This window comes from Trichoplusia ni, chromosome 5 (genome assembly GCF_003590095.1).
Source record: "Trichoplusia ni isolate ovarian cell line Hi5 chromosome 5, tn1, whole genome shotgun sequence".
Taxonomy (NCBI): domain Eukaryota; kingdom Metazoa; phylum Arthropoda; class Insecta; order Lepidoptera; family Noctuidae; genus Trichoplusia; species Trichoplusia ni.
Window position 1 is genome coordinate 8,312,111 of NC_039482.1, and position 27,489 is coordinate 8,339,599.

The 27,489-nt window shown below is 38.7% G+C and overlaps 2 protein-coding genes across 2 annotated transcripts; one reads left to right on the plus strand and one right to left on the minus strand.

The window, feature by feature from the left end:
- Positions 1–824: 824 nt before the first annotated feature.
- LOC113494349 (trifunctional enzyme subunit beta, mitochondrial-like) lies at positions 825–8,221 on the minus strand. Its single transcript, XM_026872655.1, is given in 12 exon segments — positions 825–1,522; positions 1,692–1,844; positions 2,140–2,213; positions 2,216–2,252; positions 2,754–2,855; positions 3,331–3,461; positions 3,925–4,099; positions 4,496–4,521; positions 4,524–4,682; positions 5,292–5,479; positions 7,494–7,668; positions 8,015–8,221. Coding segments are annotated over 12 exon segments (1,419 nt in total). The 5' UTR covers positions 8,079–8,221; the 3' UTR covers positions 825–1,387.
- A 374-nt stretch (positions 8,222–8,595) lies between these two features.
- Positions 8,596–27,358, plus strand: LOC113494352 (vitellogenin receptor-like). The gene is made up of 36 exons (XM_026872661.1): positions 8,596–8,919; positions 9,091–9,290; positions 9,677–9,840; positions 10,267–10,381; positions 10,790–10,966; positions 11,363–11,626; positions 11,975–12,072; positions 12,392–12,499; positions 12,875–13,059; positions 13,522–13,714; positions 14,108–14,270; positions 14,905–15,054; positions 15,594–15,743; positions 16,141–16,266; positions 16,632–16,776; positions 17,179–17,288; positions 17,567–17,659; positions 18,027–18,179; positions 18,618–18,956; positions 19,178–19,291; positions 19,561–19,717; positions 19,929–20,014; positions 20,376–20,518; positions 20,864–20,940; positions 21,437–21,618; positions 21,988–22,140; positions 22,568–22,775; positions 23,266–23,421; positions 23,647–23,749; positions 24,241–24,369; positions 24,698–24,924; positions 25,244–25,577; positions 25,755–25,921; positions 26,220–26,294; positions 26,778–26,865; positions 27,177–27,358. Exons 2-36 carry the CDS (start codon positions 9,092–9,094, stop codon positions 27,288–27,290), a joined length of 5,445 nt encoding a protein of 1,814 aa, XP_026728462.1. The 5' UTR covers positions 8,596–8,919; position 9,091; the 3' UTR covers positions 27,291–27,358.
- Positions 27,359–27,489: the final 131 nt, after the last annotated feature.

Here is a 27,489-nt window from a genome sequence, read left to right on the forward strand (position 1 = left end):
AATGCTTGAATAGGTCTTCAATGCATTCATATATTCGCAGATCTGGAACTTATCAAACGAAAATAAATGAAATTTACGTCCGCAAACTAATTTCCAATAGATTTAGAAAATGTCGATCATAAACAATATCCACTCGGACGGCGACGCCACAGTGATTGCAGATTGTTTATGGTTTTATAACATTTTAGTTAACTTCTTTCAGTCTATGGTTTAACTTACTAAAGTCCCTAAAAACAAATAAAAAAATATTGTGTTATTATTTTAGTGGTCAAGTAAAATAATATGTATTTTTAGTGTTTTTTTTTCAAACCCTTTTTTTCCCTAATTATTTGAAAATTGACATAGCTAACCTTAACGATGTGACCTTTATGCTTGTTTTACTGTTTACTAATTTTGCATGATGTGGTCTCCTGTATTTGAAGGACACTGAATATTATATACTTAATTTTAAGTCTTGCACATGTATAGCTAATAATTGTTTTTGGACTATACATAAATAAATGGCATAGCCGCATTATTTATTCGGATTCTTTTATTTGGCTCTTCTATTATGTTTCGTATCAACAATAAGTTGTTTTTTATTATTTTAGATAGCCATCGCTTGTGAAAGCTACGTTTATTTTAGCGGTAAATCAAAGAGAAATTTTTCGGCTTAGACAGACACTAGGCTAGTAAACTATCTGCTTTGTAGTACAAGATTCCTTTTTCGTAAAATTAACAACCAAGACAAGGTAACTAGTGTGACATCCCTAAAAGCTCCCCCTTCCAAAAAAATATAGTTTACAGAAAACTGTGGTGATGAATTTAACACAAATAAATAAAAAATTCTCGAATAAATTTTATTAACAATTATAATCATCAGATACATACTCTTACGACTAATGAATATGAAATAAATATCAGGTTTCAACCTTACACACGTCGAACTAACAGATTACAATTCAAAATAGAGCCTAACTTAATTTTATATGTTTGATTTTGTGTACATTTTGTATAAAAATAGTTTTTTTATACATTTATGATGAACTCAATCTCGTATTTACAAGATCTATTAGAAGTTTTGTTTATTTCTACTTTAAAAAGTCTGTTACGGGAAGTTGGCTTAGTTTTCGGTACATTCTAAACAATTCAGTTATATCTTAAGGTTATACATATTATCTCACAGTTACATCAAATCTTTCAAGAGTTATGGACATAGCCCAGATTATTAATTTGCCAATTTATAAATTTTCTATTAAAAATTACCATAATCAACAAACGGTTTCGGTGATCGTGATTTACAAAAAATAACGGCTTCCATTTTGACAATATCTTTGGTGTTGCCACTTTTGAAAGTTCTTTCATTTTGGTAGTTTTTGTGTTATTGGGCTACGTCCGTAGCAGCGGTTTAGTTGGTGGTAGCGTCGGGGTGCCTCTCGAGGATCATGGCGACTCCCTGTCCGCCGGCGGCGCAGGCCGAGATCACGCCGAACTGGCCGTCTTCACGGACGAGACGGTGGGCAGTGTGCATGGCTAGACGGACCTGGAAACAATGAGAATGCGTTTATAACAAATAGAGCTTTACTTTGGCATTTACAAAAAATTAACAAAAATTTGAGGATTGACGTTTCAGTTATTATTACTATCTTGTACTTTTACTACTAAAGTAAAAATACTTTTAGCCATTAAAAAATATGAAGTTTATCACTCACCCCAGTAGCAGCGAAGGGATGTCCAATAGAGAGCGAGCCACCCCACTTGTTCCACTTGTCCAGGTCCGGAGCACCCACCTTAGTCTGGCGGCCAAGATAAGTCTGGGCGAACCAATCAGAGTCCATAGCCTTCAAGTTAGCCAAGATTTGACCCTAAGAAAAGAAAAAAAAAAAAGTTTAAGAGATGCCATGACACAGCACATAAGATTATAAAAATATATATTTTTAAGTTTACTTGCATTGAGGATGGTAATAATTTCAAAAGATGCAATAAAATCTGTCATCATTGGGTATAAGAACATCAGATTTTTGTAAGGAATAATTTAAATAAGGGTTTCATTAACACAGATTCTGATTTATTAGCCCATCTGTTTTTTTTTTTTTTCAGTTTTTGCCTTCTTGTTATGTTTTCTGGAATATAAGATTGTTTGTATAGTTAGTGACTCACAGCGAAGGCCTCGTGGATCTCCCAGGTGTCGACGTCACTCATCTTGAGCCCGGCTTTGTCCAGGATCTTGGGATGCCGTACGCGGGTCCCAGCAGCAGCTGGTCCACGGGGTCCTATAGTAAAGGATGAAGTAATATGTAATAAAGTAAGGTTTTATATGTTGTGTTATGAATATCATAAATTACATATTATATAAGTTTGATATAAGTTGTGTGTTATTCTTTTAATGGAATTATTAATAGTGTGGTTAAAGAAAATTAGGAAAGCTGACCCTACCACCATGTGGGACTTATATATAATAGTGTGGTTTAGTAGCAGTTCAATTTCACCAGGCCAGTATACAGCTATGCAAATCGCTATGGTAGTAACCGAATCTTATATGTTGTGTTTTAATTATAATTTATATAGAAAAAAAAACATAAAGAACTGTTTTTACCGAACTAATCATGTATCTAATATATAAATGTTTATGTCACGGTGTACGAAATTGAACTCCTCCGAAGTGGCTCGACCGATTCTTTTTCAGAGCACTATTTTTTTATTCTCTAGAATAAATTTGTATGGCAAAAAGCGTTTGCTGGGACAGCTAGTAATGTAAGAATGTCTGTTACAACCTGTGCGACGTAAGTGAAGTCACGCAGGTAGGCCTTGGGCTTGAGGCCGAGCTCCTTGGCCTTGGCCTCCGACATCACCAGGCAGGCCGACGCACCGTCAGTCTATATGGGAGATACATGATATAGTATTTAATATATTGTATTATGAGATCTTGATTCAGGTAGATTATGCTTAACCACTTCGCTGTCCCGAATAGACACCAAAGTGAAGCAATAGGAATGTTCCCATTTGAAGGGCAAAGGACTGGGAAATGCACAAGCTTTAATCAAAAACTAGAAAGTTTGTTACTCAACTAAGAGCTGTGAAGATTTACTCAAAATAAATAAAAATAAAATCATAAATATAATCATAAAATATTGTAAGTTGAATAGGGTCTAGGTGGAATCCTACTAATATAATAAACACGAAAGTTTGGATAGAATTTTAGTCTTTCACGCAAAAACTACTTAAAGTATTTGGACGAAATTTGGTATACGGATTGTTTAACACATAGGATAGTATGTATCCCCATTTTGTGTTCCCAGGGTCATTTTTGATTTGTAGCGGGTGGAGCCTCTGGCATTAGTTAGTATGTACCAAGAACGAAGCGTTGGCGGCGGTGACGGTGCCGTGCGGCTTGATGAAGGCGGGCTTCAGCTTGGCGAGCTGCTCGGGGGTCGACACGCGGATACCGTTGTCCTTGTCCACCACGCCGTCCTTGCCGTCCACTGCACATACACACAAACATATGTAGAAAAAATACGCGATAAACCAGACGTGATAGTCATAGTCGCGTGTTAGACGAGATCCCAGTCATCGTCTTTGCTCAAAATAATTCTAGCTTTTGACTGGCAACTTTGTAATCAAATTATGTTTGATGAGACTTTAACTTTGAGCCACATGAGACATCACTGAAATCAGCGTTACCAAAATTTTTTGCTGTTCTAAATGTTCTAAATTTTGATGAGAATTATACCTACAAGGATCATATCAAGGAACAGGAAACTAAAATATTGTGGCCTGAGCGCCTACCTCCTCTTAAACTGATATTATTGTAGATGTAAAAAAGAGACAATAGATAACATTACTTTAGGAAGTAACGGTAGGCTCTTGCAGTGTAGGAATTTATGTTTTAGTGACCTAAGCTAAGTCTAAATCACTTCTAAAGGGTAAAATACTCTTATGATTTACCTTTAACAGGTATAAGGTCGGTGAAGTAGCCCTTCTGCTGAGCCTCGGCGGCCAGCTTGTGCGAGCGCAGCGCGTAGTCGTCCTGCTCCTGGCGCGAGGCGCCGAACGCGGCCGCCAGCCGGTCCGCGCTGTGACCCATCGTCTCGCCAGACGAGAACTCCGCTACAGCTGGCAACTGGGGAGGGAAAGGGTTATTGTAGATATATAGTGTGATATACAAGATAGACACACATTATGATGGTAGAAATGAAGATTAAACGTCAGACAATGCTGCTTAAAGAGAAATAGCTTCAAATTAGTTTGAGTTCAAAATTCCACATTCAAAGTTTTACACTCAATTAACATTGGTGCTGCCTTGCTTTTACTTTGTTATTGCGTACAAAATGAATAACGCTTAATAGGTATATAAAATCTCTGTTTACAGAAGAGTTATCTATGGAGTTTTTTTGCCGATTCTTCTCTATAGGAATAAGGAATGATAACATTTAGGAACCGTGCAAATCGGGACAAGTTTTTAAAGTGCTAGAAAAAGGTGAAGTGACAACTTTGATTCTGTTTCCAAGCGACAAACCTCAGGAGCGAAGAAGTCGGGTCTGATGAGGCGATGAGCGAGAGCCTCTGCGCGGGAGTCTTGGCGCGGTTGAGGCGCAGCAGCAGCGAGCGCATCTTGCGCGAGTGCCGGATGGGCACGTCCGACATGAACTCCACGCCGCCCGCCACGATGATGTCGTACGCACCAGCCGCGATCATACCCACACCTATGGAGAATAATATATTATTTTTCTGTTTTTATAAATGTTCCTTAAGATCCAGGAAAGTTTAAACAAAATTAAGAGAGGGTAGGTAATGGGGGGAAGGGGGTCAAGGCTACATTTTATCCCAGCACTCCCACGGAAACGGGAACAAACGCGCGTGTTGACGAACTTAACTTTTTTAATTTCGTTTGTGCAAAACTGCGGTGTCCTATGATTTCCTAATTTAATATACGCCTTTGTATAGCGCTATCATATATAGTTTGGGAACTGTAATTATATTATTATATTTCGCTAGACATACACACGAGGAAATAGACGATGGAGGCTTTTCTCCTACTTATCCTAATGACAATTAATAAATGTTAGTTTAGATTTAGCAAAACTACGAGAGGGCAAGACTTAGACTATTGAACATATTGTGTCTCACAAAATTTACGTAATTCTTGGGACCATATAGATCATCAGAATTGACCATCAAACGTTGTCCTCTGAGCTTCATTAACGTGAATAGTACAAAATATGTTGAAACAAGAATCTGCGTGTTTACTACAAAACATGCTTTATTGTGATACCCTTTAGGTAAAATTTCCACTGTCCCGTTAATTTACTAACCAGTGGTAATAGCCTGGTTGGACGAGATGCAGGCCATGGTGACGGTGTGCGCGGGGGTCTTGTCACTGAAGCCGGCGGCCAGGGCGGCCTCGCGACCGATGTTCGAAGTCTTCACCTCCTGGATGACCGTGCCGTACACGATGTAGTCGATCAGGTCCTTCGAAATGCCAGTCTTTTGGAGAAGACCTCTGGAATGGGAAAGAGAGATGTAGTTGAGAATGTAGATAAAGGCCTAAAAGAAGAAGGAAGTTCAAGGAAGAAATATAAAGTGTGAGAGGAGGAGCATGCCTGTTGCAGCTGTATGCGTGGCGCTGCGCCGCCGTAACGAGTTACGTTGCGACGCTGTTTACCCTCCCATAAGAAGTAATCACTATGAAAATTGTCGTGTAGTGGGAAGATTTGAACTATTGGTTGGAGACCTATATAGGTTGCTCAGTGGGTAATGCAGTTTAAGGCAAGAGCAACCGAGTCCTGTCTATAATAAAAAAGATAGAGTAAACCTAAGTGAGTATTAAATAATAAAAATGAAGTGATTGCTTCATTTCGAAATTTTAAGAAAATATATTTTCGTAATAGATTGACTTTCTCGATGTATTCATATAAATTCTGCTTTATTTTTAGTTCAATCTAATTAAAAATAACATTCGTTATGTCTACTGAGCTGAGTACGTCCAATTAAATGTAATTGCATTTATTACGCACCTTATCGTCAATCAATCATAGTAAACATAAACATACCACCTTATCTAGATTTCTATAAATAAATTGGTATTAGTCAATCTATACTAATATTATAAAGCTGAAGAGTTTGTTTGTTTGAACGAATAATCTCAGGAAATACTGTTCCGATTTGGGAAAATATTTTAGTTTTAGAAAGCCCATTTATTGTGGAACTCTTTCAATCTACAGTTTATACAATCCTGCTATGATGAGTAGGAGTAAAGCACTAATAAAATATGTTAAAAAAAACGGGGATAAAATGCCTGAACTCGAAACCTATTAATTCATTTTAAGATTTGTAACTTATGTCGTAATGACCAAGCGGACGAAGTCGCGCGCAACAGCTAGAGCTAGAGCATATGGCTAGAGCATTTCATAATTCATATAATATTTAAGATTAGCGACGTCCCGCGTAGTACACCTCTGTAGTTCCCGTCTTGTAGAACAGGGATTAAATATCCCTGACAATGTTGCTACGATTAAGAAAAAACAAGACTTTGTTTTAATATTTGGCTTAATATTAAGAGAACTATACTTCTTATTGTTATAAGGAGGTACAATACTAATTGTGACAGTGGAGGAGGCAATCTCAAGATTTATTCCTATTAACAACATATAAGAAGATTATATAGTATCAGTTGTACTATGACCTTCTACAATAATGTAATCAACTATGAGTGGAATTGACCAAAGTCCAGTGAAGCAACTCACATATTCACTTCCTGGACTTTGCACCCATTTCATTAAGACATTTCAAAATATTCACAGACTAAGCCAAGTGCATTATTTTTATTAATACATTAAAGAATTTATATTGTATTTGAATTTTACATGAACATAAATTTAAAAAGGTTTTTTCAATTTTTCATGTGTACTTAAAATTTTATAAAACATTTGCTCACAGAAAGAAGATTGTCATGCACTTTTCCATTTTTATGACTATTTTTATTTGAAAACAGTTTTAATAAATTTTCATTCACTTTTTAATTTAAATTTGATTTTTTTAATTCATAAACACATTCACAGTTTGTTAGTAAAATTATATGTTGTGTTTATTCACTTAAACAATATAAAATTGAAATTGTAAATAAGCCGAATGCTTTGTTGTTGCTATCAAAATAAACAATAGGATTTTTCATGCATTTTAATTTAAATGTTAAATGGTTATGTATTGTTTTCTTAATTACTTAATTGTGTAATAACATGTACTTATTATAATTTTTGTTTAAATTATAGCAAATCAAGCATGTTGACTGCATATCTTAAGTAACAGGTAAATTGAAACTCCAGTAAGAACTTTTAAAGTACAGAAACACTGAAGAAGAACAAGTTTCTTTTTTACTTTGATTAGCTTCTGCTTTCTGAGATGGTTTAACTTAAGTGAAAGAACACAACTTGTTAATGACATGAAGTGTTTTTATTAAAAAGTAAATATTTACTTTATTTTTATATTATTTCTTTATTAAATTTATCAATACTTACAACAAGGAATGTCTGGCAAGTTCATGAGGCATCATCTTGGCATAATCGGTGAAAGAAAGCAAGAATGGTGTTCGCACACCATCAACAAGGACCACATTCTTTCCAGTGCGGTCAGGCAATGACTTCTTCGTCTGCTGGAGGGCAGCTCCAACACTCAGAGCTCGCCTGGCTGTGTCTAAAACCAAAACACAGAAAATTCAAAATAAAAAATATTGTCCTTGACATTGTCTCCAATGTAGCAACAATACAACGTAAAACACGGATTCCTTCCAGTCTGTATACGGCATGAACCTTGCTCTCATAATTTGGCACGGAACTGAACAAAAATAATTGCCAACTATGCCGATATAAATTTCTAGCAAAAGTCCAAAGTTTACATCCACATAAAAATACATAACTTACAATGGAAAGTTTTAAGAAATTATAAAAATATTACACACTGATCTTCTAACACCGTAAAATATTAATTAAAATCAGTACCTTAAGGTCACAATAATTGAAAAAAGTTATGGAATACGCACCGAATTTAGCCGTCGAGCTAACGTGGGATACTTTTAATAGAGATTTCGATATTTGAGAAGCCATTGCTGCCGGAAACACAAAGCCGATTAACACTGGACACGACGGAGACTTCTACAACAATTAATACTTATTAATAACTACAATAAATATCTATTAAAACTTCTAATAAACTTATAAGAAAGTTGGACTCTGACCTGTCAGCCACAGAGTATAGTAGAGGGTTGCCATATTATAACCATAAAGTGGACTACCATTAAAGCTTGTCACAGGGTAAAATATGTAAACTCCCATCCGAATTTATTTTTTTGTACCTTGAATTTCCACACTTATTTCTAAGACATAATAAGAATTCATAATTAGTATGTGTCAGGCGATAGAATTTTTAAATTTTCGACGCCTAAATTGAAATCCGTGAATTTATGAACATTATGAAGTAATCTGAAATGGTAAAATTTCCATGTATCACAGAATATTTATTTTACATTGCAACTTATTCAATTCTATGTCACGACGTCACCTACGTTTCGTTTAGTGTTTACTTGTTTTTAATATTGCACATTCAGTAAACAAAAATAATTAAATAAAGTAGATAATTATTTATATTGAATTGCTATAAGTTTTGTTGTTTTTAGAATCAGTTAGTATAAGTGCTACACACGAATTAATTTAACAAACGATAAAATTATTTAAAAACCGTTTCTAATGAAATGTTTTCCAACATGCGGGTAGTTTGAAATCCAGCTAATTGTGAATTAAAATTTTGTAATTTCCGTCCTGTTACACATCCACCTTGTCAGCAACCACGTGAATTAATTAACATCTCAATTATATAATTATTTATTTACATTTAAGTATCATTTTTTACATTTTATTTATAAATGAGACGACCGTATTAATTTTACAAGTAAGTCTGCTATTTTTAAGTAACTCCGGAAAAGTATTAATTTAATGAAGTTGTATTGAATGTTCGTTTTTTATGAACAGTTATATTTAAATTCGTTTGTATACCTATTGCTTATTTGTGTCCACTTTTCAACCAACTTTGGTAACTTACGTGTCCTATATATTGTTACAGAATGAAAGCACAATGCATAATACTTATAATTTGCGTCACGTGGTGTTCAGCTCAGTTCATAGATGATATGCAGGAGATGTTCGACTTGCCTTGTCTAGAGGATGACATGTTCTTGTGCATGGATGGAGGGTGCATTGAACAGGCGCAGTACTGCGATGGCATCTCACATTGTGATGATAACTCCGATGAGAGCATGTGCCGTGAGTAATTTCCTCTTTAATTATATTTTATGATGCATTTAATGTGTCAAAAGGCCTTTGGTTGAGTGTCTTTTTTCAATTATGAATTTAACAGTTAGTACGTAAATTAAATGGAACAAAATGTGGGTAATTTAATTCTTGTGTCGCGGGGGTTTCACAAATATTCAAGTGACATGCACAAAGATATCCAGATTCAGAACAAGCATTCATAGATCATACATATTGCTCTACGCGGGTACCGAACCCGCGACACGTCGCGCTTATCGGGTTTGGCATTGTGACCTCAACCACTCGGCTATGTGTTCAGTTAATTTGTTTATGTAAAAAAGCATTTCATCGCGTAACCTTCCCCTGTTCCTTCCATAACCACGTTATTTCTTTACCAGTGTTCTCTCAAAACGACATAGTCGCTTGCAACGTGACACACCAGTTCGAATGCCGCGACAATAAGAGGTGCATCCCACGTGCTTGGATCTGCAACAATGAGACAGACTGTGATGATGGTAGCGACGAGTTCAACTGCACCGTGACTCTGCCAGAAATTACAAATGTAAGTAGGAGTCGTCATCCTAGCCTTTTCCCAAGTATGTTGGGGACGGCTTCCAGTCTAGCCGACCAGCTAAGTACCATCGTCTTACAAGAAGCGACTGCCTATCTGACCTCCCCCCTCAACCCAGTTACTTGGGTAACTTGATATCCCTTAGTAAGTAATCCCTGGGTAACTTGTCTGACTTCAAGCTTCTAACTACCGTAACGACTACCGGGATCCACAATTTAACGTGCCATCCGCAAGATGGAAGAACTCGTTATGACATAGATGGCCATCCATCCTCGGCCTCACCGTATATGATCCGTCCCGCAATATGAGTAGGAGTGATGCAACGGTTTAACGCGTATTAATAGGGATAGCAAGACGAGTTTCGGATTTAAAGCACTAAAATTACCTGCATCAATTTATAACTCGTGTATTTCACAGTCTACATGCAAAGGGTTCAAATGCCTCGACGGGCAGTGCATCTCATACTTGTGGCTGTGCGACGGCGTTTACGACTGCAACGACCGGAGCGATGAGAACGCAGAGGAATTATGTCGTAAGTTTAACTAAAACTATGCGATGGTAAATTCTGATTCAAGAAATGCAGTGCGAAGCACGAAGCACGCAGCGAATCAAATACCTATGTTTGATATTCTCTAACTGTTTAAATAATTTATGTAGGGAACCGACTTATACCTAAATCGGTATACCTACCGGTCGGAAGTAGACATAAAATATTGTTGGCATGCAAATAGTTCTGTTCATGCGTGTCGTTATGGCTCCAATTGGTTCGTGTAACACGGTGCTGCTCGCCATCTATTATTTAAACTTGGCTCGAAACGCTACCGGAAATATGAAAACTTCTTTCACGAAAACGAATCTGAAAAATACTGACCGAAAATAAAGGTGTAACCAAAACACGAGTAAAAAACTTAAGCAGTTAAAACATCTTCTTTACTTTCAGGTCACTTGAGGTACCCGCACGCGATCCGCGACGGTTCGTACTGCCACGAGCTGCCCGCCGTCGGCGAGAGGAACTACAAGTGTCTGGACTCCTCGTACTGCCTGCCCAGCTTCCTCATGTGTGACGGCACTAAGGACTGCCGAGACGGCAGTGATGAAGGACCCTTTTGTGAGAACTGTGAGTTGCTTTTGTCAATAAAGGAAGTGTAAATAAATATGATCAGATTCAATGGTGCAGCTGATTTGGGTTGATATAACAAGCCTTTTTTGGCATCGCAAAGGATGCTTTTTTTCTCATCTTACTTATTCTATTTTTATTTGGTATGAATGTTGGAGTAAATAATTTTCTGTCTTTTTTCATGAGAGTGTCACGTTTCAGTGTAACATTTGAAAATCCACCAAAAACACTGCTATCTCTAGGGTGTGTTTTTGTGGCGTCACCTAGGTTTTCAAATACCGAAAGATCCCCGAATTGTCCACAAAAATATAGGATCCAAATCCACCCGTCACCTCCATACCTTAAAAAACCTTCATTAATATTTTCAACCTCTTTCCCAAATACCTTCTTTCCCAGGGACCACCATGTGCTCAAACTACATCTGCGCCGGCAACGACACAGAATGCTCGCCAGACCGCTACGGGCCCACCTGCCTGTGCGTGCCCTCGCTCTCCATGCGACAGTACAACTACGTCACGAAGCAGTGTGATGACGTCAACGAGTGTCTCCTTGAGCGGCCGCACTGCTCGCACACGTGCGTCAACGCTGATGGTCATTACACCTGCGAATGTGATCCCGGGTATACCAAGGACGAGTTCGGTTACTTGTGTTATGCTAATGGTAAGTTTAGCTACTTTAGGTAGTTTAACTTTAAATTGATTTTAGATGTGTAAATTTTAGTCGACCTCTGTGAGGGAAATGAAGGTGTACGCTTATCTCATACCAGCTAAACTATTGGAATGCTCCTAACCATGCTCGGGAAAACTGTAGCCTTACTTATATCGTAAAGCCATAAGCAGTAAGAACTTAATAAATGCATCAAATCATTCCCTGTTATGTATTTTTCGCCGCGAGGGTAAGTCATTACCTAAATCCATTCCTGGAGATTCATTGATAAAACCACAAGCTATGCTTGTATATTTGCCTTATATATTTTTTTTACAATTATTGCCTAATCATCTTTTTTAGGGCCCGAAGCAATGTTGTTCTTCAGCACCCGAAACGACATTAGATATTTGAAGATCAAGTCTAAGCAGATGGTTACTGTGGCCACTAATATTAAACAGGTAAGTCTATATTTAGAAACTCCTGACTATCCTGAGAACCTACTGCTACCTCCAGAAGTAATATGGAGCTGTCCTAGAGACACGTCTCTCAGCATCGCTTAATGTCTCTCTTGCCGGTTCTTCTCCACAGGTATGTCATTTTGGAACCGTGCGTCTAGAGTCATTATTGTAACGATTTCAAAGTGCCCGGAAAACGGCCTAATTGAAATCAAAAGTTTGCCTTCCAGTCATGCCTTCAAGACTGAAATAATATTTTTTTTTAGAGGTAGTCGGCCCTCCTAGTCCTAAATATCCTTTAAACATGTAAATATGTTGTTAGGCCCACGGTGTATCATTCGACGGCACTTACATTTACTGGGTGGAGACCGCAGAAGGTCATCAGTCCATATTCAAGGCACAGCTTGATGACGTCAAGGATACTAAGCAGGTAACATCTATAATCAAAGAAATTAGCTCATAGCATATTGCGAAAGTACGTTAGTTTGTCTGGTACATATTCACTGAGAACAAAGACTAAAGACACTGATACGTGATATTTTTAACGTCATTCTTTATAAGCTCAGTGCTAATAGTGTGATCTAGCAGATAGAATAGGAAGCTTGGTTTGGTTTGCCTTCCTATGTAGCCCAGAAGACAATTTAGTTTTAATTTAATATGAATTATGATTATAAATGATATTAATCTCCGGGTCAAAAGTTTACAACTATAAAAATGGGTAAACCGATTTTGATAAAATTTTTAATTTAAAAACTTGGGTATTTATATTTTTTAAATCTGTTAATTTTCTCTCATCCTTCCCCAGGTACTAGTAGGTCTTGGTCTAGAAGACCCGGGCGACATAGCGGTGGACTACCTGGGCGGTAACATCTACTTCAGTGACGCGGAGCGCGGCATCATCTCCGCGTGTCGAGTGGACGGCTCCATCTGCACAACCATCAAGACTGACACCAAGCATCCCAAGTTCGTCACTCTCGATGTTAGGAATGGGTAAGTAGGGTTTTGTCGCATTACCATTTGTTTTATATAAAAACATATCTATCTTCTTATTTATTTATTTAAACTTTCTTGTACAATTGTCGTACATAAGACACACATGTCGAGGGTATCGCCTGGATTCAAGTTTTTGTACTGACAGAAACTTCTTTATCCCATCCTTGCCGGAGTCATATGATCGCTTGCTTTTAGTTACTTGAACATGTATCATGGCGGACTTTTCAGACGTTTTCTACCTGACACAGGAACAAAAACGATTTAAGTAGTGTTTCAAAAAATGCATGTTCATAACTTGGAAATCAAGACGCTAGTACTGCTCGGTGATAACCTAGCCTTTCCTCATACTACGGGTTGCTACTTTACTATCGTAAATTAAACTTTCCCCCAAAGTTCCTTCAAATGTCTACCCAATGCAACCTCATTCAGACCACTCATGCAGACAAATTATTCTTCCAGTAAAATGTACTGGGCGGATTGGAACCGGCGCGCCATCATAATGTCAGCGCGCATGGACGGCAGTCACCCTGACGTGCTGGTCGACAACATGGATGTGTTCGCCACAGGACTGGCCATCGACGCCCCTAACGGACGCCTGTACTACGTCGACAAAACTGTTAAAGTTGTGATGCTTAATGGGAAACATGTTTATGTGAGTTTGTTATATAATCTTGTTAGAATTTTCGTGAGGCAGATTCATGAATTGGATTTGTAATAAATCCGCCGCCGCGTCAGCTCATGATTTAAGATTCCGAAACTAGTTGGGGTCTGAAATTAGTCAGGCGCTCCGATAAATACGAGTGAGCAAACCACAATGATTTACTAAATAAATTATTGTTTTAAAATATTCACTATTCTTCTTCTAGTAGTGCCTTTCCAACTACTTAAGATTATTTTAGGTTACTAACAGTACAGTAACAGCTTGATGAACAGTTCTAATTATTAGTTCACAGCAGAAGAAAAACCTTAAAGGCTATCATTTATCGCTACGCTGAGGAGACATACCTTAACTAAAAACACTTTACGTAACATCGAACCCTTTCAGAAACTGTTCGACGAGCCTTTCCACTACCCGTACTCCATCGCCGTGTTCGAGAACACGGTGTTCTGGAGCGACTGGACCACCAACACCATACAGACGACGGACAAGCTTCACGGCAGCGCGCAGAAGAGGAACGTGCTGCTGAGTCTTGATACGGCTCCGATAGGTGAGCGATAGCACTGTTGTATGAGTACCTATTTGTATTGTCTTCTTTATCATCTTGAAATAGATTCAGCAAGTTTTCAACCGACTTCGAAAATGGAAAGGTGAGCGGTCTCCATGTTATATGAGTACCTACTTGTTTAGTCTTCTTTATCTCCCTGTACTAGATTTAAAAAGAGTTAAACCGACTTCGAAAAGGAAGTTTTTAATTTCGTAGTTTTTTATATGTTTTTCCTCAGAACATCGTACGGGGTGAAAAAATTCTGTTGATTATTTTTTAATTTAATGTGAAATAGTCATTTGGAGAAGAATCGAATGGTTGAAATAACGAGTCTTCTTTTTCTTTAAGAGGTATAGCGGTTATTATAAACATCAAGATGAAATTTAAAAATCACATTAAGATCAGTCTGCCACGAATGACAATTTACTATATCTAGTCTTCATTTTTTTAGCAAAGAAACAGAGTTATTTGAAAACAGAGTGACTTTTACAATGCGTCTAAAAATTCAGTTAATAAAAAAAAAAGTTAATCCAAATCTTAAACAAAGACTCAACACCCGCATTACAATCAATTTAACACTTTACCCTTTTAAAAATAAAGTTTTAATCCCAACATCACGTTTCCACCTGATATCCAGGCATGCACATGTACCAGCCAGTGCTGATGAACACCTCAATGAGTCCGTGCAGCAACAACAACTGCTCGCACCTCTGCCTCGTGACGTCCAACACGACGCACGTGTGCGCCTGCCCCGACGGCATGGAGATCATGTATAATACGTGTCATCGTGAGTATTAACTGCAATTATAGTAATATATTAATGTCTTTTATATGCACCAGCCTCTCTTAAGAGGGTAAGAAAGGGGCTTTTGCTTTAATAGAAAACGCTCAAATGTATTTGAAAGGCATATAACTTAAAGCTGTCATACATTGGTGCGTTTAATATAGGAAGGCCGTCGATTGTTAATATGTATCTTGGTTAGTTTTTGTTGACTTGAAGCTTAGCCTATCAGGCTACAATTTTGATAGCCCTTACTAAACGATTATTTATTCTGTTTTAGGTACCTATTCTAAATGTTTTGAATAACTACTAGGTACCTTTTTGTGGAATCGGTTTTTTGTTCTGCCGTTAGCGCTGGGGAAAACTTTTGCTTAGTTGCTGATTACCTGGTCTGCCCTGAGCCACTTCACACAAATCGTATTTTTTCTTCCCATTAATCTGTTACTTATCCGAACTTATAATAGCCTTCTTTTTATTTATTTGATCAGTACATCTAAGACAGTCGGGTTTATTTAATTTCAATGCCCAAACTCCATCGTTTTCAGACATCGGTAATTACCGTGCGAAGTACCTGGTGGTGGGCGGCGGGCAGCTGTTCTCGCGGCTGCAGTACGACGCTCTCGGCAACCCCGAGTGCCACGCCACGCACTTCGACATCGGCCGCGTGCAGGCCATGGCATACGACAACTGTAGAGGTAAGTACTGCTTGACTGCACGGTGAGTTGAGTGCTAAGCGCGACGTGTCGTGGGTTCGATTTAAGGGTTGGACAAGCATTTGTGTGATCCACGAATGCGTCTAGGTGTCTTTGTAGATTTGACTTGAACGTTTGCGAAACCCCCTGCGACACAGGGTTTAAATTTCTTAATAATAATATTCGAACCCACGACCTCTGGTACAGCAATCAGGACAGCTAACCACTAAAGGCTAAAAAATATAGGATGTGCGAAATATCGTGCGACCAACACATTGCACATATCTGTATACCACTTTGTATACCTGGCTCTGAAGCCTATGACAAAGCAGTTACTTTACAATATCATGATCCAGCCATTGTTTAAAAAAAATAAAAAATGACAATGTTTCCATTTTAGATTCGTTATTCATATTCGACGGACAGCGGAAGACGATCAACTACATAAACATGACGGACTTCACCCTCGGCATCACGCACCTGTTGGCCTACAATAATCTGGAGGATGTAGTCGACATGGATTACGGTAAGAAGGCATCAGTTCTGAATCGAAGTAGTCGCGGTAGGTACTTTTTTGGTAAGGTGGGGTAATTCGCCGTGTTACGTCATCCGCGTTTTTATATCGGTTTATAGCAATGCGTTGCTATCCTTCATGCACCGACCGCCGGCTTCTACCGCCCAGTAGGTAGTGTGGGCCGATGGGTCACTTTCTCGTGTTGTGTGGAGGCCGACGTGTAAAGAGCTCACGTCATATTAGAACCACATCGCACTATCACCCGATTAGTTTCGGAATTCCTTTATCCTGAGCTTTCACGGCGCGGTCTGTAACTAGTCGAGCAATGTACCAAATTAAAAATTGGACCATACTATATACACCTTCTCAATCTCCAGACTACGCGACGGACTCCCTGTACGTGCTGGACGCAGGTCGCCACGTGCTGGAGGTGATCTCCTTGAGGACGCAGAAGCGGGCGCTGGTGCACCGCTTCCGAGACCTGGAGACACCTATCAGCTTCTGTGTGATGCCGGACTATGGGTAAATAGCCACACAACTTGACTTTAAATTATGTAACAGATAAAGCGATAAAATCTGTCATAGCTGGGAGCTTTGCTGAAAATATGATGCGATAGAAAAACGATTTTTAATATCGATTTCTTAACTTGATTTATTTACATAATTTCACGTAGAGAAAGAGATTTTTTTATGTAAAATATTGTAAATTCTGTCTAAAATATCAACTATTTCGGCTATTTCTATTAAATTGAAAAATATTAAGTAAATGTTGTAAAGTGTATTTTTAGCGTCCACACGGACTGCAGTTATAAAATTTTGGGTGTCATTGAAAAAAATGTTTGCCTTTACCTTATGTGTCCGGAGCCTTCAGAGTCAACCCGAGAAACTTACATATGATTGATTTTATTTTCTGTTCACGTCCAGTAAGCTGATGGTGGCCGTGGTGGAGAGCGACTTCAATCACAACGTGCACATCGACAGCATTGGACTGGACGGAGAGGGACGGAGACATGTCGTCATGAACAACTTGAAGGGTAAGTAGTGACTTTATCGAGAGTGATTCATACTTAATGACACAGTGGTTTACAGACGCGTATTTATCGGGATAGCTCGACTAGTTTCGGACGCGGCGGTAGGGTCGCAAGTTGGACTCATGATTAAGGATTCGCAGACGGGTCCGAAACTAGTCGGGCGATCCCGATAATTACACGTGAGTGGCCAATGGGTAAACCGTCCTATCATTTAAGTAAGGTCACAATGGCATGAACTGACTTGTTACCCATTAATTTTACAAATCTTATTGTTTTCTCAGGCCCTCACATTCGCCTTCGCTATGTCCAGCACATGGATGTCGTGTTCCTATCTGATGAGAGCAACTTCGTCATCGATTATATACACCCAGAAGGTACCTAAAGAAATAAAATATACATTTTATAAGTTGAAACGAATGATAATAATATGAAACTTCAGGTTAAACATCTCTCGTGTTCCTTGAGCATTTCATTAAGCCTAATTCTAAGAAGAAGAAACTTTAATTGTATATTTAAACATATTACAGTGGATAAGTTTTGACTGATCGTGCGACTCCTGGTTCAACATACCGATTGGTTTACATACTTTCAGAAGTCACTGACAACTCAAACTCTCATGAATTGTAATAAACAAATTCTTATTATGATAATCCTCTTACCTACTTAGGTCTGTAAATGATTTATTTTGATAGAAATACTCCACCAACTGTCACTCTTTGTTTTTTCTTTTGCTTATAATAGGTACAGGTAGGGAGAGTCACAAGAAGCTGTCGACGACGGTGACGAGCCTGGCCATAGCAGACAACTACGTGTTCTGGACCGACCGGCGCACGCCGCGTCTGTTCTGGTCGGACATACACGAGACCTCTCAAAAGATACGCAGGATCGAATTAGGTTTGTCGTTTGTCTCTCTTTCTCAACCGACTTCAAAAGAAGATTCTCAATACGTTGGTTTTGTTTCGTTTGTTGCTTCAGAACTTCGAACTGGATTAAAAGATTTTTGTCATTTGGTCCCATATCAAGTTTGGACTAGTAATATTTATTTGAAGTCGGTTGCATGGTTCTGTTATTGTTTATTACTTAGCGCCGGAGTCGTTATTTTTTAAATAAAAATTCAGTTCTGAACCAGGATACTCCAAATTGGAATTTGCGATAATTCAACCAGTTTATAAGCAAGCATGTTCATATTTTACTGATCTATAGTCGTTCTTTCCTTATCTGAGAAGTTTTTTCTACCAATTCGTGAAAAGATGACGACCTAAACACGTATGTATTTCCTGACTACATATTTTCCCTTTAACCTAGACACATGTACTATTACATATTTTTCAGCTCTTTTCCCAAACAACACTCAACTTCTACTCCAAGCAACTACTGGTCTCCCCGACCCTAAGGATCCACTGTTAAACCATCCTTGTCTCAAGAACCCATGTTCAGACGTCTGCGTCCAGAAACCAAGGAGAAATCCTCATGAAATGACGGGATATGAAATGGGCTACAAATGTTTATGTCCCCCTGGTCTCTTGGTGAAGAATGGCCAGTGTGTGGCGTTGGCTGATTGTGAAGCTGATGAGGTGTTGTGCCATCGAAGCAATGTTTGTGTTAAGAGGAATCAGAAATGTGACGGTAAGGTGGACTGCCCTGATGGCGAAGATGAGGAAGGCTGTATAAGTAAGTGGTGAACACGTTTATAAGGGTTTTGTTTGAGAATTTTATGGCTTTTAAGATTTATTTATTTATTTAGAGCTGTGTAATTTATTCATTTCTAACGGTTCTAATTTCTATTCTGTTTCTCGCTTCGGAAACATTCGACATCAAATCCTTATCTTTTTCCCTCAAAGTGTTATCCTTCTGCTACTGGGTATTTAATTTATTATTTTTTCTTCTCTCAGTGGAACCAGCCAAATTATGTTCACCAGACGAGATCTATTGCGACGGTTTATGTGTAAGCAACAACGAGGCGTCGTCATGCTCTTCTATACCAACCGAAAAACACCCCAGTACTTGTGAGTTACATTATCATATGTATTTGTCTAATAGTAAACTCACAGATCCCGTTGGCAGATTATTAGACGCGTAGGAAAATGCCGCCAGTAGGTTCTGCGTATGTTTGCGTCTGGTCTGAATCACATTTTTTATATTCGTAAAAAACAGATGACACTCAAAATTTGCACAAAAACTGGTTTTATTCAGTCCACCACAAATTAACCGGATGAAATTGGATTCCGCAAACAAATCAGGCAGAGTTATGATTTTCCGACGCTTCTATCCACAGCGGTATCCAACTGCAGCAGCACAGAGTTCGCCTGCAGCAGCAGTTCCATCTGCCTGTCTCGGTCCCAGCTGTGTGACGGCCGCCGTGACTGTCCCGACGGCGCTGACGAGCAGGCCTCCAAGTGTGACACACTATCTTGCTTCGATACCGAGTTCATGTAAGTTTTTAGAACATACTAAATGAATTGCCAAAAGATTAGGTAGTTACTTTAAGTAAATTCTCCAAAGAAAAGTGTATTATCTCCGAAATCATACCGTGAGATATGTCGCAAAACCCCGAAATAGTTTACCAAGAATTTCATGAAACCGTAATTAACCAATTTTCGGGAAGATAGTTGTTTTTTGAATTTTCGACTAAATTTGTTCTAGGTGTGCTTCTGGCTCCTGCATTCCAAAGACATGGAAATGTGATGGCGATGAGGATTGTAACGATGGTTCTGATGAAGTTAATTGCGGTAAGACATCATTCGTTCAGTGATAATAAGCATTTAATATCCCTACTAAAGATCACTTTTCAGATTAAAGTTCTCAACTAGGCCAGCAACTCGACCGGCTATCTTCCCATGAAAAAATCCCGTGAATGAAAAGAAAAAACTTTGAAACTGTTGAAGAATATCAAAACACTTTTCTTCTTTACTGAGCTCTTCTCATATATCAGGATTTTACCTTGATTGATGCTTTTGGCCCATTGTAAGGCAAAGGCTCTTTTTCCCAGTCTCTTTGTAATTATTTTGTTAATAACTGTTATAAAACGTAGTGACAACTTGTAGCCAGTATAATTAACGAAGAATATGCCTATTATCTTGTTTATTGCAGTGAACATGACCTGCAGGCCAGGTTTCTATCAGTGCCGGGATAGAGAGTGCATTGAGCTTCGGAAACGCTGTGACGGCCATCAAGATTGCTTTGATTATTCGGATGAAGAAGACTGCGAAGATCCTTCTCAAGATGAGACACCGGTAATGATCTTTTTTGTAAACTACGGTACTAAAAGTAACGCGGGTTTACGCAAACATTCAAGTCACATCCAGCTCGGAACAAGCGTTCATGGATCACAAAAACGCTTGTTCTACAGATCGAACCATTGACGTGTCGCGGTATTTGTGTGGTGACTTTAATCACTACTGCTATCCCTACAGTATATGCAAATAATTGTAAAGCTGCAATTTTAAAATAATCTTGAAATTAGGAGAGATTAATGATTAATCTTTAGCTTCTTTTCTTCGATTTTGTGAGCTTTTCTCCATTTACTCAATCAACATCTTGTATTTGCTTGTATTGCTAACCCCGTTTCATATCCACAGAGTGACATACCAAGCTGCGCGCCCTGGGAATACAGCTGTGAACGCAACAGTAGCATTTGTTTGCCACCCACCGCTCGGTTAGGACTGTTTCCTATGTAACTGTGCTGTTTTTGAATGTTTAGCTGGTGGTTGGGTGTTTATATTTGGGATTATGATTATGGTTTTTTTTGGGAATTTGGATATACCTGTAAAATTTGAAAATTCGAATTTTGCTTGAATAACCATTGGGGCTCTCTGTGAATGAGGCAATGCAAGTTTCCACTACCTGACGACTTACTGCATTAACACTAACAAATTGATAAACACATTGTTGCTGCTTAAAGAAATCGTTAGATAGGAAATTTGTAATTCCTTGTACACGAAGGGTCCGGTCATAGGGTTATGGTTATTTTTTACTTATTACGGTGTTGTTAACTTTTTGTACTTATTAATAAGTTGTGGTAAATATTTGAGCAAATTGACTAAGAAAAGGGTTTGTAGTTTGTTATATATATGTATATATAATTAATTATAATGGTGTCAGAATTAGTGTCTCTTTCATTGTAGATTGTATAATCCCTCCTTCTGATCCAGTTGCAACATGAAGGTCGACTGCCCGGGCAGTACAGACGAGCACGGCTGCGACTTCCGCTGCGCGCCGCACGGGTTGTTCGCGTGCAGTCAGCAGCTCAACTGTCTCACCATGGATAAAGTGTGTAATGGCCACCCGGAATGTGTGGACGGCTCTGATGAGACACCTGAAGCTTGTGGAAGAGGTAGGAGGTGTTGTATAGGGAGTTAAAGTACTCTAATATGGTAGACTATTTGGAAGAGCTTTAGTTTAATATATTAAAAGGTATGTTTTGATATTAAAACAAAAATAACTAATAAAGTTAAATTGATTATCATTCAATTCAATATTTTTACGAAACGTTTAGTTTTTATTTTTGCATAGGTCTAGCCTGAAATCCCATGTTTACGGTAGGTAACCTTGACAATAGGACATATTACAACAAATGTACCACCATATAGGAGAATAGCTGTGCTGACGAAAAAAAATATATCTGCAGATCTAGCCTTTTACTATTATTTAGTCCTAGATCTTTCTGCCATCAATTATTCTAAATGACCACTATTTCGTCTAGTAAACAAGACCTCCCACCTGTTCCCGACCACCCTGGTGTACACGGACTGCATCGACGGGTACCGCTGTAACAACGGGCACTGCATCGAGTGGGAGCAGCTCTGCGACGGCACCAACAACTGCTTCGATGGATCAGATGAGAACGGACTCTGTCGTAAGTGGATAGAGTTCAAATTAAGTCGCTTACAACAGGAAACCATTCATGGTTTAACATTTTCGACTCCAGCGTTCTCTATAAACAAGACATGTAAAAGTGATGATAAATCCTACTTACAGAATAAATGATTTATTTAACTGTCAATGACATCTCATTAACATCACACTCCACATTAATCATGATTGATGTGAAGCTAACGAGTGGAGTAACAAAAGGATCGGGGAAGCGGAGAGCGGAGAAATCTACAAAAAAAAGCTTCACGAAATCTCCGCTCCTCTCCAGTCACGCTTATGACATGTTTCTCGATACATGATACATATTTCTCCGTTTGTTCGCTTGGCAACCACACTCCACTTCGATGCGAAGCCTGAATAACAGAAAAATATTCCAAGCAAAATGTCTAGAAAGCACTTTTACCTTACAGCCACAGCATGTGAGAACAACACCTGCTCATTCTCGTGCCAGCCGACGCCGCTGGGCCCGCAGTGCTCCTGCCCCATCGGGTTCCGCCTCGAGACCGACCAGACCACGTGCGTGGACATCGACGAGTGCAAGTCTGAAGTCTGCTCACAAGTCTGCATCAACTTCCTCGGGTCCTTCCTATGTTCTTGTCATCATGGATACGCGCTTAGGTGGGGTAATCTGAGATCGTTTTTCTTACCTCGCTTAAAGTTCTATAGACGGTAAAATGTTATTTCTTGGTATGTTTATTTAATAGGTTATATTTAGTATCTGATCTAGCAGATAGCTCCAGCTAGCCGAATGGTCTTCACGTCAAATTATTGTGTCTGAGCTGGTTCTCCACAGCCCCAATCGACATTCAAGGGTGGATGTTATGCTTTAACTGCCCAAAGGGCTACGAAAGATTGCAATCTAGAACTAGAAATTAATGAGAAAATCTAATCTCACAGTCATGATATTTTTTGCGAGATGCTGTATGTATTTAAAGCATTTTTAAGTTTTTAACTCCCGTGTATTCATAGAAAACGCGACTTCTTAAAAATAGACCAAAAGTTACTCTAGACACAGCCGCAAGCAAAATTACAGCCCTGCAGCATACAAGTCGCTCAAAAAGAATACCCATTACAAGTAAATTATTCTCATTATTCATATACTCCACAGATCTGACCGTCGCTCATGCAAGGCTCTCCGCGGCAACATGTCCGTGCTGTACGTGTCCGGCAACACGGTCCGGTCCGTGTCCGCGGACGGGTACGGCGCCGTCGAGTTCACCGATAAGGATGTCGCGACCATCACTGATATGGACTTTAATGTCAGGTAGAGAGGATCTTTTATAATATAATTCCAAGTACTTGAAAAGGTCACAAATTTAGATGTAGGTAATAAAGAGCTTAGAGAACATCGATAAACTAGTTTCGGTATGTTTCAACAAACAAAACTCTTCCGTTTGAAACTGGTTGTTACTTTTGGAAATGACGATCAACTTTACGATAAAAAAACTTATCAAAGTTTCGTCAAAAGTAAAATGTTTTCTTTCTCCAGGAGTAACAAGCTATACGTGACGTCAACGGAAGCAGGCAAGTTGTTGGAAGTGAACAGCACACATAACGTCATCACTGTTACCAACGTGGGGAGACCTTCCAGGGTAACGTAAAGAGTTGTATCTTTTTATAGATGCGTGTAATAAAGATAGGTTTATTTAATGTTCGAAATATTGCACCTTATCCGCTATCGTCAAGTAGTCAATAGAACCTGCTGGAAAGGTATTTCTAATCCTTGTGTCACTCTGGGACCGGGTTTTTACATACACACATTCACTTTAAAAACAATCATTTGTTAATAACAAAATCGATCGAAATCGAACGTCTAGTCCGTGCAATGGAAGAACAGAAAGAATGAAAACGAACGCCTGAAAACTAAGATGGAAAAAAAAACATGGCATGATTCCCAGTTGATGGAACGTATCTACCGTACTGCCGTACTTACGCAAACCACAAAGGAAGGTTGTGTCGCTTGTGCATCATCTTTTGTTATTCATACATTTTCAGAAAAAAAAACAAATACGTCTATCTGAAAAACGTCTTAGTTCATTAGTTAATCAAATCTTAGTTCTCCAAGATTTCCATTTATTCTTAGGTGGCAGTGGACTGGGTGACAGGCAACGTGTACTTCATAGACAGCACTCCGTCTGACAGCCGCGTGCGAGTCTGTCATGTGAAGAGGAAGCGGTGTGCCAGTCTACAGCCGCTGCCGTCTGATGCTAAGGTATCCTCTGCCTACACTATTTTAAAAGGGACAAAGTATTGCAAGACCTTGATAGTAAAAAGATACCTTGATATAACAATAACTCTCGTGACTATCATAAATTATCAAAAATCTAGCTCTTGTTTTTTTTCGCTTTTGTTAGTTGTGTTGGGTGTTTTAATTTTAGCCATAACTTAGATTAATTGATTTCCGTTTTTTTCCCCTCCAAAAGAATACTAGGCATGTTCAACTTCATTTAACAAAACGGGAATTAAAATTTCTTAGGAGAAAGTAATCAAAAAAAGGTTTTCTTAACGTATTCAATTACATGGTTCTTCTTGCATCTTAGGTGACTGCCCTAATCGTGGAGCCAAGTTCCCGTCGCATGTTCTACTGCGTGACGCGGGAGCTGGAGTCCGTGTTGTGGTCAGCGTCACTCGCCGGAGGTCACGTGACGCACCTGACCACGGTCCGCAACTGCACGGGCCTCGCGGTGGACCCCTTCAAGAAGAAGCTCTATGTGGCCGAAACAGGGCCCGCGCATATTATAGAAATGGACTATGAAGGGGAGAGCCAGTGAGTACCTTCATCTTCCGTTATCTTTGCGTTGTCTTGCTTGGAATCTTTCTATTCTAATCCTTTGTTCTTTTTGCCTGCTACCTTTAGAAATGTACTAACAACTCATATTATTTACTTGATTAGCCCAAAAAATATTAAAGCAAGATTTTTTTTCACTTCATACTCAATTTCTTATAAAAAAAAAATCTAACTTCGAAGGCAGGAGATCAGGCAATACAGACGAAGCACGTTCTTTGACGGAACCTGTTTCTTTTCTGGCCATATTTTATATTCGGTTGTGTTTCAATATTACTTAGAGATATATTTCTACCCACAGCAAGAAGATTCTAGCAGACCACCCACAACTGCAAGCACCGCACGGGCTAGCAATATTTGAGGACCACATCTACTACCTTGTAGCGAACTCATTCCGCCTCAGCCGATGCCTCCTCTTCGGGCCCAAACACTGCGAGACTTACATCTACAGGGTGTTTGACGCCAACACTTTCGTCATCAGACATGAGAGTGTCCAAAGGGATGATTTGGAAGATGGCTGTAAGGATGTTGTGTGCGGTAACGTTTGTGCTATGGATGAAGACGGCCCGAAATGCTTGTGTGATGATGGAGCGTTGGCTAAAGATGGCATGTGCCCTGTTTTGGATAAGAAATTCGTGAGTATTAAACTCAGGCGCTTATTTGATCAAAAACATTCCTTGTCTGAAAAAAAAAATACCTATCTAGAACAGAAAGTCACTGCCGATAAGTTAGCAAAATAATTTACTTTTCCTTATAAACGACGACCACTACTTCAAAAAGGGCGAATGTTTTTAATTAACCCTTTTTTCTAGCTACCATTATTCAACGGCTGGTCATACGAGGAGCTGGCGAGCGCCCACAGCGTCTCCTTCACCGTCATCACCGCGGTGATGGTGCTGGTGGTGATCTACCTCTGCGTCTTCGTCTACTACCACTTCGTGTACAAACCCAGGAAGAACAGAGCTTCTGCTTACACTGAGTAAGTTTGAGTACCGATTACGTTTAGAGGAGATTTCTATTAACGCCTATTAAAACTGCTGCCTTTTCTACATAAGCTTTAGATCCCTCAAATATACGCTTGAGGTATCATCATTTTTAATAAAACTAAAACCAAAATGTGGCGAACGACGTATTGAAGTCACTGATCGTATCGCAACATATTGCTCAGCATGCAGCTCGCAACTGTTTCCAAATCGTTCCGTGGCTTAAAAAGGCTGATTAAATCCCTCTAAAATACATGAATTTTAGTAAAAGGCATTCATATATTATTGTTTCAGAGTGAGATTCCAAAATACATCGTTGGATAGTTCGCCATATCACAATAACACAACTGTGACCCTGACAACTGAAAGGCAAGTGACAAAATATACTTAACGATGATCTTAATGATCTCGCAGACTCGTGAAATGCGGGTAGCATTTCACGAGTCTGCGAGATCATTTTCAACCGATTACAAAAAGAAAGGAGTTCTAAATTAGTCTGCAGACTGCATTGTTTTATTTTTTTAAAGTTTGCTTCCTCATAAGTTCGGACTGGATGATCTGATCAAGTTGATCCCTTTTTTTATTTAAATATCTGTCAAATTTAGCTATGTAGCATTGTAGCTTTAGAAATCGGATGCATGTTTTTGTTGTTAAACAAATATTATAATCATAGTCACGAGATGCTTCAAGGGCCACACGGGGCCGTTTTCATAGTTAGAATGAGTGGTTTTGTGCACGTAACGGTTTGAAATCTAGATTTTAGCAAATTTATGTTAAAATTTTATCAATATTAAAAACATTTTTTTTTAATGTAATATCTTAAATAACTAATAGTCCATAATTCTGTTACAGCGGCCTCTCGCACGAGTTCGTCAACCCTCTGCAATACGTTAGAAACATGTTCTATGGGTCCTTCAGAAGACAAGGTGGCAAACCAAACGTGAGTTTCAACATTACTTTCATCAACAAACTAAATCAAATTACGAAACTGCATTTTCTTTTAATCTCAAAAGTTGAGACCCAGATTCTAGACTTACAAACTTTTTTTTGAAAGATTGATCGACTACAATTACCAAGAATGATTTTACGCTACGTCCTATCATGTGGTCAAGTATTTTGTCGTTTTGAGCATTGATCTGACCACTCAACTACCTTAACTACTTGGTTTGTGTATGCAAAGCCGTACGTGATCTCGATAAATATTTCGTATCTCCAAGAAAATACCTACAAATTTAAACCTTTATTTTCCAGTTTACTGATGGTGCAACTTTTACGATACCAATCTCGCCACCCCAGCAAGACTTGTCAGATACGGAATCAGATTTGGATGACAAGGAACACAAAAGAATTTTACGAAACAAATAGATTTTATATCCCAATCCCATTTCTATTAGTACCAGCTTGTAAGTCCCACGGGTGGGCAAAGCTCTCTATTTTTATTAAGAAAAAGAATTAAATATAAATATTTAATTATGAGGGTGTAAATAATTTATTCAATTTTTAATTTAATCGTGTAGAAAATAATAATTATGATAACACATTATTAGTTATAATAATGAATCTA

Coding starts and splice junctions, on each gene's coding strand:
- LOC113494352 (XM_026872661.1), top strand. CDS start 9,092: ATGAAAGCACAATGCATAATACTTATAATTTGCGTCACGTGGTGTTCA. Junction 16,267..16,631: donor TGTAGTCGACATGGATTACG/GTAAGAAGGCAT, acceptor CTCAATCTCCAG/ACTACGCGACGGACTCCCTG. Junction 20,941..21,436: donor TGTTTGCCACCCACCGCTCG/GTTAGGACTGTT, acceptor CTTCTGATCCAG/TTGCAACATGAAGGTCGACT.